The following is a 26518-nucleotide window of genomic DNA, read 5'->3' as shown; positions in this document are numbered from 1 at the left end:
AGAGCAGTTGCTGAGAAAGTGGAGAGAGGGCGAGCAAGTAAATCTGCTCTGTGGCTTCCCCAGCATCAGGTTTAAACGTGCGCAGAGTGTGCAACGTTTTCCGAGGGATTTCCATGCTGTCACAAAAGACCCCTGTGAGACCAGCTTATTTACCCTGCAGTAAAACGCGAGAGGGAGTAAACCGTGCAGTAAAAGTAGAAAAAGGGGCACAGTGGAGTTAGATTTAGGGTTGCCTCCGCCTCTCTGTTCTGTGTGTGCCATCAGGGAAAACCCAATCTGCTGCCCTTGTTCCGTTATTCGAGTTGAATTATGTTGTGTTTGGAGTCAAGGGGTAAAATGTGTTGTATAACACACAAACAAGCTTCAGAATAGCTTTTAATTAAAGAGAGAGGTATTACATTGTTCTCAGTTATTGGTTACATAGTGGCTGGTACAGTGACAAGATATTAATTCAGCATAAATAAGCAGTTGTGCAATCAGAGGTTATTATATTTCACAATGCTACGCATAAGCACTTGCTTAACTGTACAAGATGCATTTTCACAGATGAATGCAGAATGTGCTTTTCTTTTGTTCTTTCAAGAATAACCATTTTCAAATATATCAACGAGTTTCAAATAGAATGCGAACTTGCACATAACAGAGGGTTAGCTATCGTTGGAAACCAACCAACCAGCGTGGAGTGAAAAGATGTTTCATACACAGTACAGAGGCTGATGGCTCTGCATGGCCATCCACATGGCAAAAGTACAGTACTGCATATGTCTAACCAACATGCTCCAAACAGTTTGGAAAACTGGGTAACCGATCCAGACATTCAGTTTCCCTCCTCCTCAGGAGTATTGCTTTGTTACATTCCACATTTTGATCATGTTCAAGTCATTTTGTCAAACTCCAGGCTGTACTGTAAGAGTCTGCATGCAATAAGAGAGCTGGTGTGTGTTTGTTAGCAGCTACAGGAACAAAGCTCACAAGCAGTGACATCCAAAGGTTGAGGTTCAAACCAGCAGCTAGAAATCATTTTAGATTTGACTTTGACCGTTGCTTTGTACAATATCTAAAGTGGCAAAATGGAAAGTTTGTAAACCTGGGAATATTTTTTGCATTTTTGGCTGAGTTTGTATTAAAATAGCCAAAGAATACAGAGAAAGGATGCTATCACGTAACAACTTACATGTAATAGCCCAGCAACTAATAATTTAAATTACATCTAAATCATTTTTGTACATTTTACAAAAAAAAGGGAATATTTAGTGTTCAAATTTTAGCAAAATAGTGAATTGAAAATTTATGAATTTTCAAAAATTTGTTATGTGGGGTCATTCTTTATCTGTATTTGGGATGAGCAAGTTGTGATAATGTTTAATAAAATGTTCTTTGTGATAGATATTGTATAAAATGAGCACACAAATTAAAAAAAAAAAAGATTGAAAGGCAGTGTGCGAACACCACACTGTTTCAGAGTTACAACTTAACAAAAAGGCGAGATGTAATGTTCCTCTGGTTTGAATTAACCAAAGTCCACCTTACAAACAGACCAAAAGCTGCTCGTTCACTCCAACCACTATCAGGTGCTCTCAAATCTGTTTCTTGTCCTCCGTCCCTGACCGCTTCAGACAAGTGGACTGGGGTCAGTATGGAGCAAGTGATGTGTATCTTTCCAAGGCACTTAATGCTTTTCATTCCCTTAGATGATTAATTAAAGACAATCAATAATGTTCTTTTACTAATACCCTTTTCTGCAGGGTACAAATGCACTTAAATGAAATGATAACACAATCTTGAATCAAATGCTAGTCATCGAGGTTTGAAACAGACACTAACTTTGGTATGATGATCTTACACTTGTGCACTTTGATGATATTACTTCCAAGATGTAAATATTACCGGATTTAAAATAACATGCAACATAAAAATGTAAAGAACATGGAGAAAAAAAATTAGATTTAAAAAAACACAATGTTTGAGACAGAAGGCAAATCACTAAACCTGAAAAGGCAAAACAACCTCAGTGATCTAAAATAACGTGAGATAATCACAGCACCAAGAACACATACACAGACAAAGTCAGTTGAAATCATTGTAGCAAAGCTGAGAAGTACAGATTGCATATTATAGCCAGCTAAACTAAAGGAAGCCAAAGAAAACTGTATCATCAACGTATCGCTCTGCTGGGCGCGACTGCACGCGGTCGAACATTCACAGCTTGTTTCTTACAGGTACGGTGGAAACATTCTCAAACTACTTTGTGGTCTCTTGGGTCTTCTGGTTGCCACTGGCTGCCGTGAAGCTGTAAAATCCCCTGTAAAACCTCCAACCAGACTTTGTAGCAGAAAAGGTATTGCTCCTGAAATAAGGGGGACAAAGGACACGTCTAATTTTGGTTACCATCTATTCCAAAGCCTGAATTTTAACCCTTCTGCTGGCACTGACCTTGGTTTGAATCATCCCGTGCCGCTGAAGTCTCATCTCTTTCACAATGTTGCTTACATTAATCTAAAGGTAAAAAAAGAAAGCTGTTAAGCACAGATGAAAATGCATGCATGTTTTATTTCAAATAACAGTGATTAATGAAGTGGCTGTAACCATGTTAGAGCTGCTGGTTCACACTTTGGCACAGTGGTGGTTTAAGAATAGCCAGTTATAGTAGGATCTGCCCCTGCTGACCTATGTGAAAAATTTCACAGCAGTCTATCCGATAATTGTTTTTTATTTTTCCGGAATGTGATAGAACTGTGCCAGTCGCATGACTAAAACCACTAAATGCCAATGAAAACCCATCAAAGTGGATTCCACTCACAGGCAAATCATTCTCGATGAGGCTAAGGATGATGTCAGTACAAATAAGAACTCCTGTACGTCCGATGCCAGCGCTGCAGTGCACAGTGACGGGCCCTTTATGGTGCACCGCCCTCAGGTAGCGGATGAAGCGAACCAGCTGCTCGGAGGAGTGCGGCACGCCGTGGTCAGGCCAGTGTGTGAACTTCAGGTGTCGAACAAAATGTGTTTCGGAAGTCTGGAATGGCAATTCATCAAAAATTTGCACAAAACTTGTATTTATTCATTTTTTACAGTAAGTCAGAAAAGAAAGTGCCCCTCTCTCACCTCACTCTCCACCATACGGATGATCTTGATGTGGAAGTATTCCAGGTACTGTTGGTTCTCGAGATGAAGCTGGTACCTGCCTACATCCAAAGGCACACCCAGCTTCTCTGGCCAGTATTTGTGACATTTAATCCTTCCCCGCTCTACTTCCTGGGTCATCATGGAAACGACATCGGATTTATTTTCCCAGATCATCTGCCAGAAGGTTTGCACAGTAGAAGGTAAAGGGCCCTGACAGGAGATGTAGAAGAACTCTTCATCGCCAACTTGCATGCGGATGTAGCTGGCATTGATATAGTCCTGGTTCTCTCCAACCACAACACGAGTTTTGTCGTCTAAAGGAAGAAAGAGCAAAAATAACACACAAAAATAGTCTCGGTGTGTTTTTGAGTTTGAGCCACAGCCACTCAGTGGTTAATGAAGCCTTGACTTGAGCATTTTTATCACCAGCATCTCGATGTTTTGAAACCAGACGTGATGAGCTAGCGGTGCATCTGACTTAGAAGTCAGATGTGATGAGCTAGCGGTGCATCTGACTTAGAAGTCAAAGACACTGTGAGTTTATGAGGTAGTGATTAATTCTATCACAAATCAGACAGCAAACCTCTGGAATTCATGGTGATAACACAGCTTGTAATATTATTTGTTCCTGATGCTCCTTCATTTATTAAAAATATAAATCCTAGATAATTACAACATCACATACTTGGCAGACTCAGAGAAAATTATAAGTGTGGTACCAGTGAGTTATTGAGAAATAATTTGTTCTGTGTAAATTAAACTGCTTAACTGTTGTACACAAACATCTTCACCCCCTTCTTTTTTAGAGTCAGCTTAAAGTGAGACAATGAAACAATGAAATGCCAAGTCCCCGAGTATCCATTTTTACGAGCTTTAAACCATCAACAAGAAAGACGGAGCCCCTAAAAAAGGGAACATAAAAAGTGCAAGGTTTGAATAAATAATAACATTACATTTTTACACTCAACTTACAGGGTAGGATGTCTCTGTAGCGGTTCTTGTCTCTGTTCTCAGGAGCTTTTCCCACTAGACAGTTGTCAGAAGGCTTCAGATGCTCCAGAGCCTTAAGTATAAACATGGACATAATAACCATAATAACTTAAGATAATGCATTTTATTTATTTTAATAAACGCTGATTTTCTACAACATGGATGTTTGTCTGCAGCTTCACAGTGGAACCCATATTGTAGTAAGTTACATAATAACTTCCTTTTTATGAATCCAGTGTCAGCGTGGAAGACATAATTGGCACATTTTACAACTAGTTCACACAAACCATGAACTCTTTGACCAGTTCCTGCTGGTCCAGTTGATGCTGGAGAATCTGGATGAGAGCTTTGACTCTGGAGCCTGAGTACTGGCTGGTCTTTGCAGGGTTAATAAGAGCTAGACTGGCCAGTTCCTCCTCTGATACTATGGGAGGGCCTGAGAAAAATATAGATTAAAAGAAGTGGAGAAAAGGGTCACTTTAACCCTTTAATGCAAACATTTATGTATTTTAACTCAGACTTGTCATTACAGTACTACAGAAACAGGCACCTGTTTGGGACGAGGCCATTTCCTGACCTTTGGTGCTGAATACATCGTCGTCGTCATCTTCACTGCTCCAGCCGTCTGACTGGGGTTTCCGGATGTCTTTGCAGGAGTGGTCCAAAAGTTTGCTCACAATTTGTTTCCTGGGGGAGTCAGGGGGCAGGGCAGGGGTGAGACCAGACCATTTTTAGTCTTCGGTAGGAGGGGATGAAATCATGCAAGGCTGAGCTTCCTTTCCCTGCGCCTTTTCCACCTAAAATACAGTATAAACAAAAGGCTAAAATATATTTTTACTACCGCTGTACCTTTCTTTTTTTAAGCCTGCATGGAATAGTACTATACACTTCCTAGCTGTTACACTAACTGACATTTTCTTCTAATGGGGATCACAGTTTACAAGCATCAACGTTTATCCCACAGTCATCTTTTATTTATTGCTCTTTGCTGCCTCCTTATGGATAATGCTGGTACTCCAGCATACAAAGATGCAGGAGGAGGGGGGTTGAAGAAGAGGACACGAAATATGTAGACAATACAAGAGAGTAGTACTACCTGTCAGAAGCTCCATGCAACATATCAGTGACATTGAGGGATGGGCAGCAAGCTTGATGAGAAGGGGTGCTGTTACAGCTCTCCTGTTCCACAGACAAAAAGCCAGAGGAGGCAACAGAGGGAAGGAGCAAGATGTTAGCAGCAGATGTTAGTAAAGATGTAAAGAAGGGTACGATTTAATTTTAACAGTTAATAATGTTGCAGTTAGTTTATATACAGTACTGTACAAAAGTCTTGGGCTGTCTTTTCTTTTTATTTTACTTGGAAAATGAGAAATAGGTGCAGTCGGGTATTGAAACATGAGCAACCACACATGGAAAATGCTGCATACAAGACAAAAACAGAGTTTGTACAATTGTAATGAGCTTGAAAGTCAATATTTGGTATCACCACTTTTATTCTTTAACACAGCCTGAACTCTCTTGGGAAAGCTTCTTGTATCTTTGGGAATAGTTCTCCAAGCTTCTTGAAGGACATTCGATGCTCTTCTTTGGATGTTGGCTGCTTTTGTTCTGTTCCCTACACTGCTTCAATACTGTTGAGGGTCTGGGCTCATCTGGGCCCATCTATGAATGGCAGTGTTTCAATGTATGTTTGTTTCTATCCAGGTATGTTTTTTCTGCACTGCTAGTGTTTTTGGGATAATGGTCATGCTGAAAAAGAAAGCCTTTCCCAATCAGATGCTTTCCAGGTAGCATTAAATGGTAATGAATTGTACGTTTCTGGAATTATAAGTCCATCAATTTTGAGAAGACCCCCCAACACCCCCAAAGCTGAAATGCAGCCACAATGACAGGACCTTTACCACGTTTTACAGTTGGCCGTAAACCTCTGCTGTGCTTCTTTCCTGACCTCCTTTGTACACACTGATAAAATTTTGAATCAAAACTTTCAAATTTGCACTCATCATGTCATAAGACCAGTTGCCACTGATTTTCAGTCCACTTCTTGTGTAATTTTCCATAGCTCTGACTCTTCTCCCTGTTCCCTTTCCTCAAGAATGGGTAAGTGACACTTATTCTTCCTTGGAGACGATTTCTAGGCAAGTTTCAGCAAACAGTAGACAGATCAACTGAGATGTATCTCTCATGTTAACCTTGATTAGGTACCTTTTTAAGGTTTACAGGTCAGGGTTAAATGACTTAACATGCAAAAAACATCCCGCTGAACATGATCAGGTACAGGGACTGGAGCGAAAATGAGTAAAAAAGCAGCCAATGTCCAAAGAAATCTCTGATAGGCCTTCAGAAAGCTGGAGAACGATTGCTCAAGACCACTTTAAAAATTACAAGAAAGTCTGGCTACTTTGAAGCAAAGTTTAAAGAAATGAGAAGTTGCTCAAGACTTTTGCACACTTCTGTATGCTTGTTAGTGTCCACATTACCTGTTTACCTGTAGTCTCATCTGTTACAACTGTCAGTAGGTGAGGTGAGGGAGGGGGCGAAGTTAGAACAACATCTGCTTCATTAACCACAGGGTCTGACGTTGCCTCTAAAACAGCAAATGTAGACAAAATGTCAACAAATAACAAGATTAAAATAATCAAGTTTTTTGTTAATGAAATATTACAAATCTCTCTGAGTCTACAGCTTGTTTTAAACATCTGCTTTCTACAAATCCTAATAATAATAAGGGGCCACACTTTATTTTAGAGTAAACTAATAAGACATAAGAAGCTGTATTTGTATCAAATTACACAGAGCTACAAATAATGTTTTTATTAGGCAAATTTTACAAGCCATACCTTCATTAGGCATTATTCAAGACTTTGCATGAGCTTATTTGACACTACAGTTGTGCTGTAATGTGTTGCAAATTACCCTCTAAGAAAGTGTGAGCCTCTAATAATAGGAGATAAAGAGGGATTTGACTTTATGTCTCAATATAGAGTTGTAATGACAGCATAGTAACTATCATAGCCTGGTATTAGGGGATTGGAAAGTGGCATGATATTTTTAAAAACGCGTGAGAGTAGACTGTCAACAAAGTACCACCTACACGCTGTAAAAGTCTGGACACCATCAAGATTTTAAGGGATGACTGAACATGTGCTTTAGATTTCTTCTAATGACCAACGAATGATCCAGTAGTAAGGTGAAAGTCAGAGACAATTTGTAATTATATCTTACGGCACTAAATCTAGTTTTCAAAGCGATCTTAATGTATATGTAAGGCACTATAAACATACTATTTCTAATTCTAGTTATGCCTAATTAGACACAAAATATGGATTTTTACATCTTTTACCATAAAATTTAGTGCAGCTTAGGAAATGTATTTGTCAGAGAGCATACCAGGGGGGCGGTCCACTGGCCTGTTCAGCATGAGGTCAGGTGAAGAGCAATTATCAGGGTTGGACACAAGAGCAGGCTGCTCAGCTAAAATAGCTTCAGTTTGAGCTGACATGTTGGGCGGTGTAGGTGACTCGGAGTAGGTCAGGGGCAGGACGTCTCTGCAGATGGTGAGCTGCACAGTCCCTTCAGCTTTGCGCAGGATTTCCACCACCTTACTGTGGCTCAGTCCAGACACAATCACACCATTCACCTAGCATGGGCACAAAGAAAATCAAAGCCTTCCCCCGACTATGGAGGTAAAAAAATTTTATTTACATTACATACATTGTGTTGTTACCTCTAACAGAATATCTCCCACTCTCAGGCGACCGTCCTGCTCAGCTACTCCACCTGAGCAAATTTCTCTCACCCTGAGCATGCTGCCATTTGTTCCCCCGACCAATGCAAAACCGAGACCTCCTCCTTCTGGTTTAGTGAACTCCACTTGCATGATGCAATTCTAAGAAGACAAGAATTGAGAAATAAGGAAACAGATTCTCTTATCAGTTTTATAGCTGTGTATTTACAAGGCCAGATTGTATTCTACATAAATAAATTGCCACTGTGTCGTGTACATAAATGAAGAGTAAAGAATGCTTGTCAAACACACAGATAGAGAATACATTAGCAGATTGACACTCAGCAGACTCATGTTACAGTGTCCCCTTAGACGGACAATTGTTTAAGCAAAGCAGAAGGTGTACAGGAGAAAAGATCAGGCTAGTGGACAGAAAATACATTTGTTAATAAACTTACATCCTGTTCTTGGCCGAGAGAGAGACATCTGAATTGTCCAGCAATCTGATACACAGCTTCAGCTGAAAAAAAGCCCATTCAGACAAAAAAAAGAGTTAACATGTATATTATTATGCTTTTAGAAAACATCAAGCAAGTTTAACAAAGGGAACTCCTGGAGTTTGGCTCTAAACCAGCAGTGGAACTTTCCTTCTCTACCGATTTGCATCCATGCCACCTTCTGCATCAAAATAAATTTCAAAACCAGACACTTGGAGAAAAAACAGCAACACACACCAACCTCCCACCTCTTCGGACATTTTGAAAGAGAAGTGTTGAGCGGTGTATTTCTTCTATGACAGCAAAACAAAGCTGATCTTTTCAGACTGACCCTCTCCACTTCATACACCGTCACCAGGCAACTGAGATACCTGCCCTATAGACCACTGGCTGTATGGTTCTGACTCTGTGTGCATGTGTGTGCGACGCCTTTGGCCTTGCAGTCCAATACGCCAGTGGAGGGCCAGAGGCTCGCTAATTATTAATCCTGCTGTGAGAGCCCAGGATCTGTCTGTCAGCATTCAGATCACACACATGTAAACGCACACACAGCTGCAAAGAGAGCTATCTGTCAGCACCAAGCTCATGCTTCACCCTGACAATGGGACAGCCGTCAAAGGGATGAATGGTAACTAGTTACTGTGCTGATGATGAAAAGAGTTTGGAAGAAGCAAAAAGAGAAATAAATGAATGCGAGAAAGAAAAAAACTCACCATCTTCAGTAGGAGAGTCTTTCTCTGGGGATACTGGCTCTTCAAAACGAGCAAAGGACTTCCTGTCCTTTTTCCAGTCAAACAGACCTGAAAACAAAGAGATCAAACACTAAAAAATACCTTTGCATTGCACACAAGTAATTGTTTTGCTTCCCAGAATTTTAAGGTTTTCTGGTAATGATTGAACCTAAATTATCATTGTTGAGCGCAAACATATTTGGTTTCTAAGCAATGCGTCATTGCATATACTGCATAGAAACCAAACTATCCTGTTTAGCTGTCCTTGGAGTCCCGATCAAGTGAAGCCATGCCATAAATTCTTTGGAAGCACTTACCGTTCCACTTACCCCTGGGGGTCACTGGCTGCTCTTCTCTGTAACAGACACAAGAACAGACTCATTCAAAGAAAGAAAGGCAAACACTAAAAACATTATCTCTCGAACCATTAATACCTGATGACTTTTAGTTTCACTTTACGTGGAGCGATCTCACAAGCTTTGACTGCATCCTCTAGTGTCATTCCCAGCGTGCACCTTCCACAGATGTACAGGATCTTGTCATTGGGTTGGACACTACCCTCCTCGCTGGCAGGGGAACCTGGCACCACCTCCAGACAGTAGATGCCCTGCCATTTACTACCAATGCCACCTGTCAGCTTTATTCCTGGAAAGGGCACGCACAGAGATTAATTCAAATAATATATGACTCATGTGCTTCTATGCCGTAAGTCGAAGTTTATATAAAGTCCCACCCAGCTGTCCTGAAGGTGTCTTGTGTAGGACAATATCAGGCAGGCTGTCACAAGAGGGTGGAGCCACCAGGTTGCTCACTGCTCTCCCTATTGTCATACTCAGTCTCCTTGGAGATGACCTGAGAATAGTCATGGCAACGTCATCTGCCACACTGGTAACATCATGGCCATTTACCTGGTAAAAGATGACAGACAAAGAACAGTTGTCATATCAACAGGACACGCTTAATGATTACTTTAAATGTGCAGGCGCAAGTTTTGGTGCATACTGTGACGAGCCTGTCTCCTGCCCTGAGTCGTCCATCTGCCTTGGCTGGATTGTCCAATATTTCCTGTATGTAGTAGCAGTTGTCTAGTTTGCTTCGAGTGATGGTGAACCCAAAGCTTCCACTTCTGGACTTAGTCAGAACCACTGACAGCTCAAATTCTTTAACCAATCCCTGTGAGAATAGAAATTAGAAGGTCATGATTTTAAGAAAAAAACAAGAAAATTTTAAATTTGATGGCAGTGGCAAAAGTTTGTGTGGGGGATATAAAAAGCTTCAAAAGTCAGTAGTCCTAAAAAGAAACACCTGGAGGAACATTTGACACTAATAAGCTTCATTAGCACATGTAACATGTATATAAAGAGTATATAAAGATAATTTTAGAGATGCAGAGGAGAATCTGTGGCGACGCCTTTTATATTTTAATGTTTTTTGGAGATTTTTATCACCATTTCTTCTGATAATGAGTAGGTGGCACTCACAGGGATCTTTTTCTTTGGAAGAAGAATCATATGATCCATGCCTTTTAGGTTGGTCAGATGCTGCCAACACCAGCCCTTTGATTTTAACATAGAGGGGAAACCCTGGGTTAACTTAGTCAGTTGATAAACAGCGTGATGTAACTGCTTATCCTGATTGCCAATGTTAGTGAATCCAGAATGGAAAGATACCCGGGGTATATCAAACTGTCTTCATAGTATAGGGCAGAGTAGCACTGCATTAAAAACAGGGCTGACTGTCATTCCTGTTTTTAATGCAGTCTGCTCCATGGGCTCAGGAACGCTTCCAGAAATCATCCTCTGTGAATCCAGAATGTAAGTTCAAGCTTACATATATGAACATGATACAGAAACACCACCATCTCCTCTGGGAGTCCTATGAGGGACCATACAGCTTGTTATCGGCACTGAGTTCAAAAGCCTGCATCTCCGTTGGTTTGGGGTTACATTAGTGCCTATGGAACTGGCACCTTGCATATCTGGAAAGGCACCATCAATGCTGAAAGGTATATACAGATTTTAGAGCAACATACGATCCCATCCAGAACACCTCTTTATTAGGGAAGACCCTGCATATTTCAGCAAGACAATGCTAAACACCATACTGCAGCTGTTATAACAGTAGAAGAATCGAGGTGTCGAACCGGCCTGACCTTTCACCAGTTGAAAAAATGAACACATCATGAAATGAAAAATACAACATAAGACATAAAAATACAAAATAAGACTCTGGACTGTTGAGCAGCTAGCTATTAGACAAGAATGGGAAAACATTAATCTCCCAAAAGTCCAGCGATTGGTCTCTTCAAAAAACTTAATGGAAAACTAGCAGGCAAACTAATATTCATGAAAACACAGCTAAATTTAAGCAGTGGCGTAAAAATAGAACATCATCGACTTGCCTTTCTTCGACTCTCTTCCTCTTCCTCATCATATTCGTCATCATCGTAATCTTTGTATTCCTTTTCTTTCTTTTCTGGTTCTTCTCTAAATTGGATCGGAGCAGCCGGGGGCAGCAGTGTGGGGGGCAGCACTGGGGGAGGTGGACTGGGACAGGGAGCCACAGAGATAATCTGAGCTGTGATAGGGGTCAGTGGTGGCGGTTGAGGTGGGGGCACCATGGGGCGGCTGATCTTGGACATGGCTTTGTAGTGACTTGGAAGAAGCCCCTGCTGGATTGGGTGGTGCTTGGTTTTTGGGGGCTGTGTTGTGAGTGGCTGGGATGGATGTGCCAGGGAACAAGTGGTGGGGGTGTCAGATAAGAGGTTGAGGGCCAAGGTGGTGGGGTTGGGGTGTGGATACTGCAAGCTACTTGAGGTTTGAGAGCTAAAGTTGGTTGTTTGAGTGCTAGCGGTGGGAAGCATGTGAGGAGGCTCCAGTGTGGAGCTGATGGTCAGGTACTCTTCATCTGCCATGATAGTGAGTCCATTTCCCATGAGGCAATAGGTGACACTTCCATCTGCCTCCTCTCTGACTCCACTGCCGATTAAAAAAACATTTTATTTTGTGGTCTACTTAAAATTAAGCCAAATGTTCATGTTCATCCTAACAATAAAACTCTGTCCCGATAAAAGACATCTGCACGAGTTTTGAAAATAACCACACAACATGCACATCAACACATGACAGCTGGCATCTGAAACATTACCTGGTATACACAGAGTTGGAGCCAGTCTTAGGACAGACATCAATAAGCATCACAGTAGAGCTTGAGGTTGTTGCGTCCTCCTCCTCCACATCTTTGCTCTTCTTTTCTGCTTCTGCTTCCTTTTGTTGCTCGAGCTTCCCAGCAGCTAGTTGTGCCTCTGTTGGTGCAGGTGGAGACCCAGAGCCAGGCGAGGTAGGTGAGGCAGGTGATGCTGGCGAGACTGGTGAAGGAGGAGATGTAGGTGATGTTGGTGAAGGAGGTGAGCGAGGGGGAGATGGTGGAGTCTGTTGTGTCTGCATTTCTGCCTTGATATCCTCCTGGCTCTCTGGGAGTTGTGAAGCTGCAGGAAGTTCTGAGTTTTTCTCTGTTTTGCTGGTCGGCTCCTCCTCCTGGTTGGAGGGCTTTTTGAGGAGCTCGCTGTAGTCCTCCCCCAACCTGATGTCCAGAGACCGCGATCGAGCATCACGGAGGGATGTAAGAGTCTGTAGAGTCAGACAGAAAGTACAATGGTTTGTCTAAAAATGTCTGCCTTGGGACTGAATTTACAGTGATTCATGAGTATATTAGCTCACCAGCGAGTTATTATCTCCATCATTCAGTGCTCCAGGTCCAGGTCGGCAGATCAGCAGATGAACCTCAGAAGGAGCACCACGTAGCAAAAGCAAAACCCTCTGAGACAAACAGAAAAGGCTGGTGGGCTAAGAAACTTTGAATTGGTTAAAACATGAGACAGACTTAAAATGTGCACAGCTATCTGACCAACATATGTGTAAAAGCAACTCTGCTAATACCATTGTAACTTCTTGGCAGTACAGAGAAGATTAAATGACACAAGCACAATGACACAAACTGCTTTCTATTTCAAGTGGTACAAGATTAAAGGATTAGTGAAACAATGAAGTGAATGAGACTTGAGAGAGAACAAGGTCACTTGTGTTACTTATACACTCGGCAGTCCATTCATGATTATCCATTGTGCTTCCACAGGTTTACACAGTTTTAAGGCTACATTGGCTATTTTGCAAACAGGTCTATTTTGCTTTTTAGCTTCTTATGGTCCAATTGTCCACCCACATTCTTGTCCTCTTATAAATATAAGAAATAAAAAACAAACTAAACAAAAAATACACTATCTGATATAAACATATAAATTCTACCTGATAGGGAAGATTCTTGAGAGGCTCTTTGTTGACAGTCAGAATGATGTCTCCTTCCCGCAGCAGGCCACTTTCCTGCGCTGGCTGACCTGGGAACAGACGTTTGATGCGGACCACGCTGCCGCGGTCTGGTCCTGAGTGCAGCTGGGAGATATAAAAGCTGAAGCCGAGGCCAGACAAGCTCTTCCTCAGCACCACCTCACGTGTGTTTTCTGGAACGAGATGAAAGGAAACACTTGAGCATTAACATGTGAATTATGATCTTTAGCAACGTGCTAAGAACATTTTTCAATTCAGTGTCACAAATGCATGTATATTTCTTTTCTGTTATTATTATTTGGTAATACATTTTTCCCTATTTATTTGACTTTTTTTCCTACTATTACCAGTAAAGAAGGGAAGGCTACGTGCCAGCGAACAGGAAGCTTTAAGGTTTCAGTGGATGCAATCCCAAGGGACTGAGGCGGCATCAGCCCTAGATGACTCTGACAGCAACCACAATGTAGCTGTCAGATGACTCACAGTCACCTCTGGGCCATGTGTGCATGAGTGTGTGTCCCTGACACTGTCTATCTTTTCTTTTTTATCACGAGGGTAAATGCCCCTTCGTCTCCCCTCTCACCATCGGTTACAAAGCTGTAGTCCTTGGCTCGACCACTCAAGGTCGTTTCCATGGAGACTTCAGTCCTGAGGGGCTGTGTGTGTGATGCACTGTGGACCAAGGTAGGGCAGTGCGAGTCAGGTCTAGGCTCCAGAATTACTGTGGGCTCCCTCTCGAGCAGCAGGCTCACCACCTATAGGGAGCAGATGACGCACATACTCCGCCTTAATATGCTTGATAAATTTAATTGAACAAATAGCGTCACAGCGGGCACAGAGAATAATGTGTTGCAGCACTGGTTCCTGCCATTTTTTCACTGCATGCATATTGTCAACTGTGAATAACGCTTCCTTAAAAAAGGTTAAGGTGGAAAGGTCTAAAGAGTCAGGTCAAGTCCTTGTAATAGTGAATTCAATAGTTTGGACTTTAGTGCTTTTGTCATTATGTTAAGTTTTATGGTTTTATATATTATAAGTTAATTTAACTAAAACAGACTCATTAGGGAAGGATTATCATCATGGATCACGAAAAGATGGATTTAAAGAGATGAAGAAAAACGTAACCTCTGTGAAGGACAGTCACTTAGCACTGATATTAATGTAATCATATCAGCAAACGAGAACATTTGTGTGTGTGATTGTGTTTCATTGCATGAGCAAGTGTTCATGCCCGTGTATGTATACCTCCCCAGTCCTCTTCAGGAACTCGACAGCTTGATGGTGAGTCACGCCCCTCAGGTTGGACCTGTCAACCTCCAGCAGTCTGTCACCTGTCATACGCACAAACACAAACCTCATCATCATTAGCAGCATCAGAACCGAAACTGTTTGTGATGTGTGTGTGTGTGTGTGTGTGTGTGTATGTGTGTGATGACATATCACCAAACTTTAAAGTCTCTCCTGCTCACTGAGGCACGAAACAAGTCACAGCACAGAGGTTTATAAAATGTAAACAACAGCAACAGCAAATGTTTTATAATATAATTTCTCAAATACATTTTTATGCTCTTTGGGGTTTAGACTTTTATTATCTTACTGTTCAATACACAATCACTTATGTAATATGCTGCATATGGAAGCTTAAGAACTTTTGTGTCAGATTCATACTTTATAATGCTGTGATGATGATGATGTTAGGGGGACTGTTATTAAGGATATAATTACAATGTAACAACTGATAAACTTAGAATTTATCCAGAATTTAGAAGTTTGATACGGATCCTGCACATTTTAATCATTTATTTTTTTATAACCCTTTACCTTTTTCAACACCTGATCATATCTTCTACTTCCAAATTAAAAGATTACCAATTTGAATGCGACCATCCTGCTCAGCAGCACCTCCAGGCACCAGACTCTTGATGTAAATGCCTCCATCATGCACATTAGTGTTAATTCCTCCCTTTGGCAAGACAGAAAAAAAAAGGAAATTCATTTGGCTGACAGTAAAGCAGTGATCTTACAAAGTTTTTATATGATTCATATCAATTCAAATTCAATTAGTCAAGATAAAGTATTTGACATCATATCAAGAACATATTGTATTTTTACGGCTTCCTTATCCAAAATGATTTTTTTTCAAAAATGATTCAGTAAAGAAACCAAACTCTACTTTCTTTTACAACTAGAGAGAATGAGGAAAACACTCTTCATTAAAACATTTCACTCACAGCAACACTGATGCCAAGGCTTCCACTGCTTTTCTTCAGCTCCACTACAAACCGCTCGCCTGTTTTAAGGCTCAAGATAGAGGGCGACCGAGAGTAAACGTCCTGAAAAAGAAGCAGAACGGAGGATTAATGTTAGATTACAAGAAATGATTTCATGAAAAATTACATACAGTAACATGAAAATGTATTATAATGTTTAGAGGTTATTTCTGCAAGTAAAATGTGAAATTAAAAAACATTTTGATTTAGATTGTTCGTACTTGTTACTTGAGAGTTTTGCAAAATGTGGCAGTTATTCAAAACAATTCTGTAAATGTATGCAAGTTTAAAATAAGTGTCTGTAGCCTATAACAGCGGTCCCCAACCCCCGGGCCTCGGACCGGTACCGGTCCGTGAGTCGTTTGGTACCGGGCCGCGAGAGTTGAGGCTCAGGTGTGAAATGTATGGTTTTCAGGGTTTTTATCGGTTTTCAGCGTTATTTTGTTATCGTTTTTATCGTTAACTCGGTTTTCCTGGGTCTTTTCACGTGTGTTATGAATAAATCTTCTTTTTTTCGGTACCGGTACTAGTTTTATTTTGTTGTATTTATCCGCGACACCTTAAAGGCCGGTCCGTGAAAATATTGTCGGGCATAAACCGGTCCGTGGCGCAAAAAAGGTTGGAGACCGCTGGCCTATAATATTATAGGTAACAGTGTAAATGTTGCAGTTATAATGACTTTCAAATAATTTAACATCTGTACTGAACTGAAAATAAATAGATCGTTAAAGTGTTCCTAAAAAAGAAAGGAATGAAAGAGGGCATATCTTTGGGACACTTCTGAATCCTGTGAATGACGACATCTCTTAGTTTTATCCAATTAATGTGAGCACTTAATCTGTTTATCAGTTGGCATTGGACTCTATTATCAGCTTTGACAGCACTGCTTCTTTTAAAAACAGTAAAGTCAATCGTCTCTAACCGCTGTCTTCTGAGCACTGGTTCTAACCTGGGCATCGTGTATTCGCACCACCGGAATGTGAAGCTTCCTGTTGTGTTTTGGAGTTGCCATGCTGGACAATGTGATGACCTCCTCGAGTTCCTCCACTCCGGGACGGTACTCTGTGCTACTCAGGGTAGTCTGTGACCCAAAGCTCCTCTCCAACGCTAATCCAAGAGTACTCTGACTCAAAGAACTTTGTCTCTCCTTCAGTGACTCTGAGAGGAAAACAACCAGGTGGCATTAAAACCATAAAATAACTGCTACTCTGCACAGTATGATCTGATAATAATTTATAAATATTTGAAGGATGGACGGAGAAAGCAGTGGGCCGATCTTACGCTTAGGCTGGGACACAATGAGCTCCACCTCATCGGGGCTGCTCTGTAAGATGGCAGCAGCATCACTGAATGTCACTCCTTCCAAACTAGTCTTATTTAGTGAGATGAGACGTCCACCTGGAAAAATCAGCAAATCACCTTCGAGTCCTTATGACAGGTCACGTCCAGTCTAATTGCGTATCTTGCTCTAGATATTTTGTTATACATTTTCATCCCGTATCTATATTTTTAATCTGCATCGTTTGAGCTTCACACCTGGTTTAATTCGTCCATCTTTCTCTGCAGGGCCATCAGGCACAATGGAAGCAATGAAGATCCCAAGGTCAAGTTTGCCTGTATTGTCCTCTCCCACTATCACAAAGCCTGAAACAGGAGCAGAGAATATGAAGACTTTTACTAAAGAATCACTTGTCGTTGCTGTTGTTGTTATGCCAGGAATTTTATCTCTCTCAGCTAAATCTGCGCTAAGAAACTCACCAAAGCCCAGTTTGGGATCTTTCTTCAGGGTCACGCAGACTATCTCTCTCTCTGGTGGGGTCCGGGTTGGTGTATCAACTGCAAAACGCATGTTTTTAATATGATAAACGGGCAGCAGTAAACTATTTATATACTTTGTTTGCCTCGTTATTGTGCACTGGGTCACAGGGGCAGGTCAAATGTATGGTGTGGGTTTAGGTCATAAACAGACCAAAACATTAAGACTTGTACGCACTTTAGAAATGTTCAAATCAACAAATCTGGAATTAGATCTAAACACATGAAGAAAACATGTGGACTCCACATAGGAGAGCCCCTACTGAAAAGAAGAAGAACTATTGTTGTGAGGGGACAGTGTCAGCCAGACAACCAGACTGTCACTCTAATTTAACTCTGTGACCATGAAATTTCAAAACCTAATATGACTTAGAGGCTACCAAACAGATGTCAGGTGCTCCATGCTGATTTAGTGTGTTACTCAAAGACTTGTTGTATTTCTATTTTATTTGTCAGCTCACCTCGAATGGAGGATGAGGCATCAGAGTCCTGCTTCTGTAGTGACATACTGGACATCATCCTGGGAAGAAGCTCTGGTGTACTACAACATATGTTCACGGTAACATTTAGCTAAATCCACCTATATTTTTGCGATAATAACATGAAACTCGTAATCATTATTAAGGGCTACCTCCAACACTGTCGCTCTTTTACATCCCTGAGGTCTCCCGTTTCGGGCAGATCCTTGTTCAGCTCTCTACTCATCTCTCTCCTCATCTCTCTCTGTTGGCGGAGCCGAGCCTCCAATTTGGCAGTCAGGTCGTCACAGGACTTGGACAGGGAGTCTGGTTGACCGGGCGCCAATCCTACATGGTTCAACATGCCCTCTGAGCAGGATATCCGCCTTAAGTTCAGGTTACGACCCCTGTAGGCGGATATGTACTTTTCCATGTTTTCATCTGGAGAAACAAAGTAGAATCAGGTGCTGCTTGCTCTTTGTTATGCTTGGTTAAAACCCTTTTTTTAATATTAGCACTGCTAAACCCTGAAACAATATTTTTTGCTCACAGTACTCATTTCTTTTTCCATTTAGGAATAAATATGATCAGTTTTTCCTACCAATCCCATCTCCAGGAGAAATGAGAAAACAATCAATCAATCAATCTAAGACAAGTTATCCTATCCAGTGAGAGAAGAAAAAACAAACACATTTTAAAGTCTTAATTGGGATCAGGCTGGACAGAGAAGAGCTCTTAGTCTGATTTCTCTTTTTTTTGTGCAGTTTAAATTTTAAGCAATCAAAATATTCCCACCTGGGATTAAGGTGTGGTTTAGCTGTCGTGACGTCATCTCGCTGTGAAACTTGTGCTGTGCTGAGCAAAGGTTCAGGAGGTATTGTGCTATTTTTGAACTTTCCGTTACAAAACCATGCTTTTTCCCACTGGGGCCACCACACTCTATAATCAGTTTACGCCGCTGAAAGACATAAATCATTATTTAGTTCCTCTGAGCTTCATAGCGATACTACCTCTGCAAAGTAATGTCTTACACAGCTTAGCAAAGTCTGACTGAAAGGCCATATTTTTTTACCCCAGTTGATATGGAGTCAGTTTCCCTCCAGAGGAAGCGTCTGGTAACAGTCCGGACGTGGTTCTTCATCTCGTACACGATGATTCCTTTGGCACAGACTCCCAAGACCAACTCTCCAACCACCGACCTTTTCTCTCGCCCCACACGGTGGAACATAACTCCATACTCTGGTAGCTGCTGTGCAATCTGATGTGCACATGGTTTTCAGATTTTGTGGGACTCAAAATCTGGGAGTTTAGCTCTTGATCCTAACTCTCATATATATATATATATGTATTTATAAACTAAGCAGGACAGTAAAACTGTCAAATTAAAAAAAATAGGAGTCATAATAAAAAAAGTTCACAGAGACTTATGACTACAGCATACATACAGTAACTAAAGGACAATATAAGCTACTTTTTAAACGAGTCTGTGTACATGTGTGGGAATAAATGCATTATTAGTGTGGTTACCTTTAGGTACTCCATTTCTGCCTCTTCTGGCAGCATCTGTGCATGACTTGCATGTAGTCTTGGCAACTCTTCCTTGACGCTGGGCAGGGCAAGCTTCTCAAGCATCCTCTTGGACACATAGTGCTCTGGTTGGTAATAGTTCTTTCCATATAACTAAAAAAGAGACACAAAAAGGATGAGGATACACACTGACAGATAATGCTGCTACTTAAAGACATGCTGCAAACATGATTGTTATGTCCTCTGTACCTCTGACATGTAATCACCAAACTCAGCCTGCAGCGCAAGAGCAGCCAGGAATAAGCCTGTCTCCTCATTACAGTAAAGCCTGTCCTCCAAGATATCCTTACGCAGCTGTAAGTAGTACTGGTGACGAGTCAGTTTGTGCCTAGGAAGGAGGAACAAAAAAATAAGAAAAAAGGCAACAGTGGGTTTAACTAAATACATTTCTGAAAATGAGCTTCCTGCATATGAGTTAATCGTGAAACCGCTGCAGCACTTACAGAATGAAGGAGATATCATCAACAAAAAATTTGACTCGAAGAAACACCAAAAAGGATGATATCTGCCCTTTTTTCCAACTGTCAGGGGCAACTTTGGAGATTTTTGTTTCATGTTCCAAAAAGAAATATTCATCATCTGCAGAATGCCAAAGAAAAGCTTCTTTAGCCACATTTGTCTGAAGTGACTAAAACATCCAGTTGCGGAAAGACAGATTCAAAGTCATTTCAGTTTTTTCTGGAAAGGTATTCAGATAAATTACATATTCAAATTTTTTTTTTTACTGTCAATCCTTTCTCACAACCAGTGCACTCAAGATAGATCAGGTCCTATTTATTATGGGCTCTTACCATCTAGGAAGGCAAGACCAAAGTAAAAGTGTTCCACCAAGTTTGCGTGCGCGACCACCATGTCAAACACATCTCTTGCTCTGGACTTAATATCACAGCGAACCACCACGTACTGTCCATTAGGCATCACAACAGTCACTTCTCTCTGAGACGAACATGAACGGCCCTTTCTGGACTGTGGCGTGTACACACAAACACACAGACACACACGTACATGTACATACATATACAAATACTATACATGCAATTATGCAAATAGACACAGTTCAGCATGCGAGAAAGGAAAAGCTAAAAGAATAGGAGCAAACAGAAGTGTAAACCGAAATTGCTTATGGGCAAGTGAGCCGAGATTATTCATTTACCACAATAGATCCTGGAAGCTCAAGAACAATTTGTTGCTCATCTGGCATTCTGACGAACTCGGGACCCAATGCCTGGAAAATAAAATTAATTAAACAAAAAAAATAATATGTATATATTATTAGCTGGAATACATCTGACAGGTTGTCATTCCTCACTAAATGATCAACTGTATACAGAGATTTTAGTTCACCTGCACTGACTACTCTACAGTTCACTGTCATTCTAATACAGCTACATGCACACAGATCCGCAGCATGCACTTTTACTCCGTGCCCTGCAAAAACATTTCACTTGACTTATGTCACTGATACATACAAGTTAGTTTCTGAGCTTACCTTAGATTTTCTCTGGCTCAGGCTGAGCGAGGAGTCGCTGAATGTGATGGAAGGACTGTGAGATCTGCCTGATGTCTTCGGAGAGATGTCGTGATGGGGACTCCTACCGAGCCAACTGCAGTTGCTGTCCCTGTGACGAACCCCACGAGGGATTCTGAGGGGACAGAGGTGGGTGGGGAAGGACAGATTGTGTAATAGTTGTGCAGGCGAGTTGGAAAAGTCAAACAACGAGAAAATGTCAGATCCCCTCAAAGTCAGTACAGACAATAAGGACGGGGGAAATGAGGAGCGGAAAGATTTATCTGTGCTGACATGAATGCACAGATAGCATCCTTCTACACTCTTGGTGATTTAGTGATGGTGTGTATATATGCATGCATATATACATGCCTTTCTAAAGAAGATTGGTACAACGATGTGGGAGAGCTTCTCGGTCTTTGTCTCCATGGTCTTTGAGGTAAACTCCCTATAAAACATATTAAAAATGTGGTTTCTTTTTAAATAGCACACATATGTTCTGACTGTAAAATGCATTAAACAAAAATAGATAGAAAACATAAAAGCATGCATAATTCAGGGATTACATCCAGACACTAAAGTGATGCATTTTGACATGAAACAAACTTCTTTGAAAGACATCCTGTGACTTCTGTTCAGGATTTGGTTTCAGCCAAACGAAACGCATACCTGACTTTGAGTCAGAGTCCGTTGAATATCTTCTACCTTCAGCACTTCCTTCGCTGAAGTCTGAAAACGGCCCTCTCTTTCCTGTCATCCAGGTAAGAAATGAAAGATGACAGCAATGTTTAATCTGGTTCTTTCTCTCTGCTGCCCTGAGACACTAAGATGTTTGGACAGACCTGCAGGAGGTTTTAGCTTGGAGCATCTCGCTCAGTATCTGATTACTGGCTCTCGCAGGATCCTAATCCTGGGCTTGCTTTAGGTTAAGATTTTAATCCTGTTGTCCGGTGTACAGTCTTGAGTCAAACCAACAGTGACTGCAGCTATGTCCAGGAAATATGTAGATGACACCTCTTAAAGGTCAAATTTATGTAGGACGCTTTAGGATTATTTAGAAATTAAATGAAATGACTCAGCTTTTTATGTGTGTGTTGTATGGACCTAGTTTAAATCAAACATTTATCTCAACTGTATCATGCTCACCATGAAGTCTTTCTCTGATCATCAGACTTCTGCCGCTCAGAGGGACATTGCTGTCTGGCAGAGATGTCTGGTCCATCTGGAGGAAAAAGAACCCCTGCTATTCACAGACACTTTCATTTTTTTTTCCATTAGTGCACAGTATGGCATTAATTTCACACACAGAATAGGCTGATGAGAACATAAAATACCATCAGACATGACCTTAGTGTAGAAAGTCTTTTTTTTCCGACTCACTGATTCATGAAAAACCTCCTCCACCAGCTGCCTGATGACTTTGGCGGGGGGCAGCAGGATAGAGGCTTTGAGCTGGGATTCGCAGGCTTCCAGGATGGAGTTGAGGTTTACCCGGCGGTGAGACAGGTCCTCACACATGCTGAGGAGGAGGCTGTTTAGATGGTCACTCAACTGAACCGGCTGAAAGTGAGAATTTAAATAATAATTACAACAGCTGAGTTGTGATGGTTAATGAGAAAATAACTGATGATTTTATATAAGGGGCTACCTGATTTTGAGGTAGGTGAAAATCAACTGACCAGTAGAGAGTCATACCCAGTGAATACACCAGCATCTATGCAACAGATAAAACCAGGTTTACTTTTGCATTCCTTCATAATGTGTTATAATAGTGACAATAATTATATATATGAATGAGAGTGAAGTTTTTCCAGTAAGAAGCAAGTAAGAGTAAGAACAAGATAGATACAGTAGATCAACGTGAGCTGGTTTGCACAGAGAATCTTTAAAACAATTAAAATAAATCTATTTCAAGCATGATTGATTAAATCGGGGGTATGCCATATACTGGATGTATAAAATAGAAATGCAGATTACTGAAGCAAAAGGCAGCAGGCAACAACACATTGTGCTTTCTTTTTTGTAGTTTTAAGGCATATTTCTTGAACATGAATTCTATATAGTGGTTTTTCAAATATGAAATATTGTTATATAAATGTATGATCATTTTCACATTATAATTTTTTTTTAATAGTTACTTTTTTGGACAATGTTAGTACACACGTAGGGCTCACAAGTGCAGGTTTCAGGTCATGATTTTCTTTCTTCGGCCACTAGATGGCGCACTTACACCTTATTCGACCTTCAGCTCCAGACATCCTAAGATTTTCCACTCAATGAAAGAGACACATCAGTTTATGTCTGGATTGATTCTTAACGTCGCGAAGTCACTGCAGAGTTTAAAGTTGCTAATAAGCTGTAAAGCTTCAGGCTCTAGTACTCTGCACTATTTGAGAAATCTGCCTTCCACTTTCACGTGAGATACGGGTACGAAAACACACGCACTGACCCTCTCTGTGGCAGGTTTGGTTGAGCTGGCACGGCCCTGCAGCATCTCCGGAGCGGCGAATGTGGAAACCTCATCTGATAGGCCACAGTTCTTAAATGCTAAGGTACCAGTGGCTGACAGCAGCAAGGAGGTGGGGCTTATGATACTGCACATATTGTTGTGACCTGAAAAAAAAGGAAACATTTATGTACTATCGGCTTTACTGTAGTTTTACACTAAAATCCCACTGAGGGAAGCAAGAATGCACGATATGTTTAAATGGTTTCATAGATTTTCCACTGGCGCAACATGATAGTATGGTCGTGGCGTTATAAGGCATGATGTATGTGAGGCTAAAATAACAGGGAGTGAGGTGGGGAGGGTCCTAAATGCTTTACCCTTATAAGAGACATCCACTAAAGACTCTGCAGTGCCCAGCAGCAAGGACCAGACCTCCTCCTCCAGCAGAGGTCCCCCTCGTGCCTCCAGTACTTCAGCTAATGTAACAAACGTGCTGCTCATTCTGCACACACTCCACGTATGCACCTGAGGGGGAATGCACACGGAGAACATATGCATAATACACACCGTTACATATGCAAATTGCGACTCATTAGAAGCATTTTTGATAGTAATATTCTAAAGAGAGGGTTAATTTTCCTTGCTTTACATGCAAATCAGGTATGTACAAGAGGCTATATGTGAAAGTAAGAAATGCACACATGACACTTAGTTGTTATTCTTTATGCCAGACTTGTTATATATTTCCCTCAATATTTTTGACTTTAGAGGGAGAGCTGTAAGAGATTCTGGGACATTTCATAAACACAAAAATCCTTTTCACTGGATTCAGATTACTTTAGTGCTTTGGTCTTACTGCCTCTCACTTTCTTTGCCACTCCCATCTTCTAATTGGCTTTTATCTGACCTGGGGGCAGTCCTGAGGAAGCTTTCATTCTTGCACCAAAGCAAGTGTGTCATTATCCCAAGTTAGTTTGTTACATACTATGCAGTTACCACATCTATATACAGCACTTTGAGTGCTGCATATAGATGTATTTTTCTTACTTTGAGCATTATGGTGGTTGCTGAGCAGTTCACTATTTTATATAGATGAACATCCAGTTGGACTGGACCTAAACTTGCTATTGTTTGGGACGACTGTGATAAAAACAAGTAATGACGCTTATGGGTGGTCTCAAATGGATAAACAGTCTTACACGCTTTCTATGAAAACATGAGGAATAACACTGTGAGTAAAACAGATATGTTGATTTTCCCAAAGCTAAAGGTTAAACTGAGTTTTCTCAGTGGCCAATGGCAGAATCTGGTTGTTATTGGTGAATGATTAAGTCCAGTATAACCTGATCACCCGGCCTCTTATTCTACCAGATCGATTGGTTTTATTGTGACTCTAAGTTAGTCTAAATCTTTCAAAGCAGTAATATGATAGGCTTGTTTCTACAGATACAAACCAACCTAATTACTTTAGACCTGATTAAATCTCCCTCTTAAACTGAACTTATCCTTGGCTTACAAGATTAAATTCGGTAGCAAAAAAACAAATACTCTAATCAAATTGTAAGGCTGTGAGGTTTAAAATCTAAAATACAACTGTAAAATTACATCGATGAGATCATAGAATCATCCTGCTGCAGATTACAGAAGGATGCTTTGAATGAACCTTAAAAGTATGAAATTTGTCTATACCCCCACCGATCTAGTCTTCAGTAAAAGTTCAGCAACTGTGCTTCTGTAGAGCTATTGGAGTAACTTTTGTAAAGAGGCACACTGCTACTGGAGCCTGAAGAAAAACCTGGTTATTGGATGGTAGTTATAGCAACAATAGTTTTATGTGTTACTAAATTTGTGAGGAAACTGTAAGGGAATCATGCTGTACACACAACAACATGGATCTGCTGATGGTCTAGGTCAAGTATGTGAACTCACCATCAACATCAAACTTTCAGTTTCTATTAGAACATCTATATTCCCATGCAGACAATGATAATTACATTATAATTGTTGAACATATAGAAATTCATTTAAATTCATTATAATTGGAGCGTGCAAACACAGTGTTTTGTCCTTCATACATTATGTTTGGACTAAGATACGGAACATACTATGATTTAATGAACCACTAGATGACTAGCCTTCCTACACTGTTAGTAAAACATTCTTACTTAATCATGAAGCAGACAGACACTTGATGTAGATTCACATCCAAATGCTGTGATATATTCTGGGGAATTTAGGACATCACGCTTCTTCAAGGATCTAGGTCTCATGCAACCTTCTTTCTGGCTGCAAGGTGAGAATAAACCCTACCTTCCAGTAATGTGAATCGAAAGTATGATACAGTGGGCGTAAAGCTATCGTGGTGAGTGATTGTTTGTTGTGATTACAGCATAGGCAGTCTATAACATACAACCATTTTCTCCCAGACCATTTTTGTCCTTACAGGCCTCAACATCACAGCTACACATTTTATAGTTCGTTCTCTTTGCAGTCTTGTGGCTGTATCACTGGGGTTTGTGCCTAAAGCAGATTAGATATCTTCTCAAATCTGCAATCAATAAAATGTAATTAAAATATGAAGACACCAGTATCACACATGTGGCAAACAGCAGTGTAAAATGAATTGATAAAGAGCGTTACCTGGTACCATATGTAACCTGTGTCAGCGGTCTGATCCTTAGTATTATCTTCAATACTCCCAGGGATTCAAAGTAATCCTCGTGATCATCGCATTGTTGTTTTGATGTCCTCGCTTTGAAGGCTGCTCGGTTCTGGCAGGCAATTCATCAATGACATTAACTATACATGGTGCCCCATTCATTTGCACTATTACCACACTCACCACGCTGAAGATCTGAAACTTTTTACTGTAATTGGCGCTATTCTTGGCGTCTCGTCTTTAAACACTTGATTGGATTAGCCCCGCGGTTTGACAACGACGGGTCAGAGCCACCAATAGCCGGTGGGGTGAGATCAGCTACACCGATTTAACTAATCCGTCTGACGCCCAAAGGTGCG

General features: G+C 40.9%; 1 protein-coding gene across 7 annotated transcripts; it reads right to left on the bottom strand.

The window, feature by feature from the left end:
* Positions 1-357: 357 nt before the first annotated feature.
* ptpn20 (protein tyrosine phosphatase non-receptor type 20) lies at positions 358-26507 on the bottom strand. 7 transcript variants are annotated; one of them, XM_084949487.1, is made up of 47 exons: positions 26141-26507; positions 23878-24025; positions 23501-23664; positions 22700-22765; positions 22432-22611; positions 22198-22273; positions 21721-21801; positions 21424-21499; positions 21034-21187; positions 20698-20769; positions 20336-20510; positions 19988-20123; positions 19734-19872; positions 19485-19637; positions 19030-19215; positions 18753-18915; positions 18131-18398; positions 17961-18040; positions 17443-17520; positions 17221-17328; positions 16966-17082; positions 16634-16842; positions 15646-15747; positions 15284-15377; positions 14660-14745; positions 13998-14169; positions 13376-13587; positions 12791-12889; positions 12219-12700; positions 11473-12049; positions 10074-10244; positions 9805-9979; positions 9506-9716; positions 9389-9426; positions 9054-9140; positions 8302-8363; positions 7844-8005; positions 7507-7756; positions 6597-6703; positions 5213-5295; positions 4667-4803; positions 4404-4552; positions 4099-4189; positions 3106-3440; positions 2801-3016; positions 2434-2496; positions 358-2347 (listed from the first exon to the last, which is right to left on the bottom strand). In XM_084949487.1, the coding sequence occupies exons 2-47, from the start codon at positions 23999-24001 to the stop codon at positions 2237-2239; spliced, it is 7077 nt and encodes a 2358-aa protein (XP_084805613.1). In that variant the 5' UTR covers positions 24002-24025; positions 26141-26507; the 3' UTR covers positions 358-2236. The 7 variants fall into 7 exon arrangements, 5 of the variants coding, with proteins under 5 accessions (XP_084805613.1, XP_084805614.1, XP_084805617.1 ...); XM_084949488.1 differs by having other exon boundaries at positions 4694-4803; XM_084949489.1 differs by lacking the exons at positions 358-2347; positions 2434-2496; positions 2801-3016; ... (1 more) ...; positions 4099-4189; positions 4404-4552 and having other exon boundaries at positions 4705-4913.
* Positions 26508-26518: the final 11 nt, after the last annotated feature.

Source organism: Perissodus microlepis, chromosome 13, assembly GCF_051167445.1.
Source record: "Perissodus microlepis isolate ML-2025 ecotype Zambia chromosome 13, ASM5116744v1, whole genome shotgun sequence".
Classification (NCBI taxonomy): domain Eukaryota; kingdom Metazoa; phylum Chordata; class Actinopteri; order Cichliformes; family Cichlidae; genus Perissodus; species Perissodus microlepis.
This window is presented reverse-complemented; position numbering and strand designations above follow the sequence as displayed.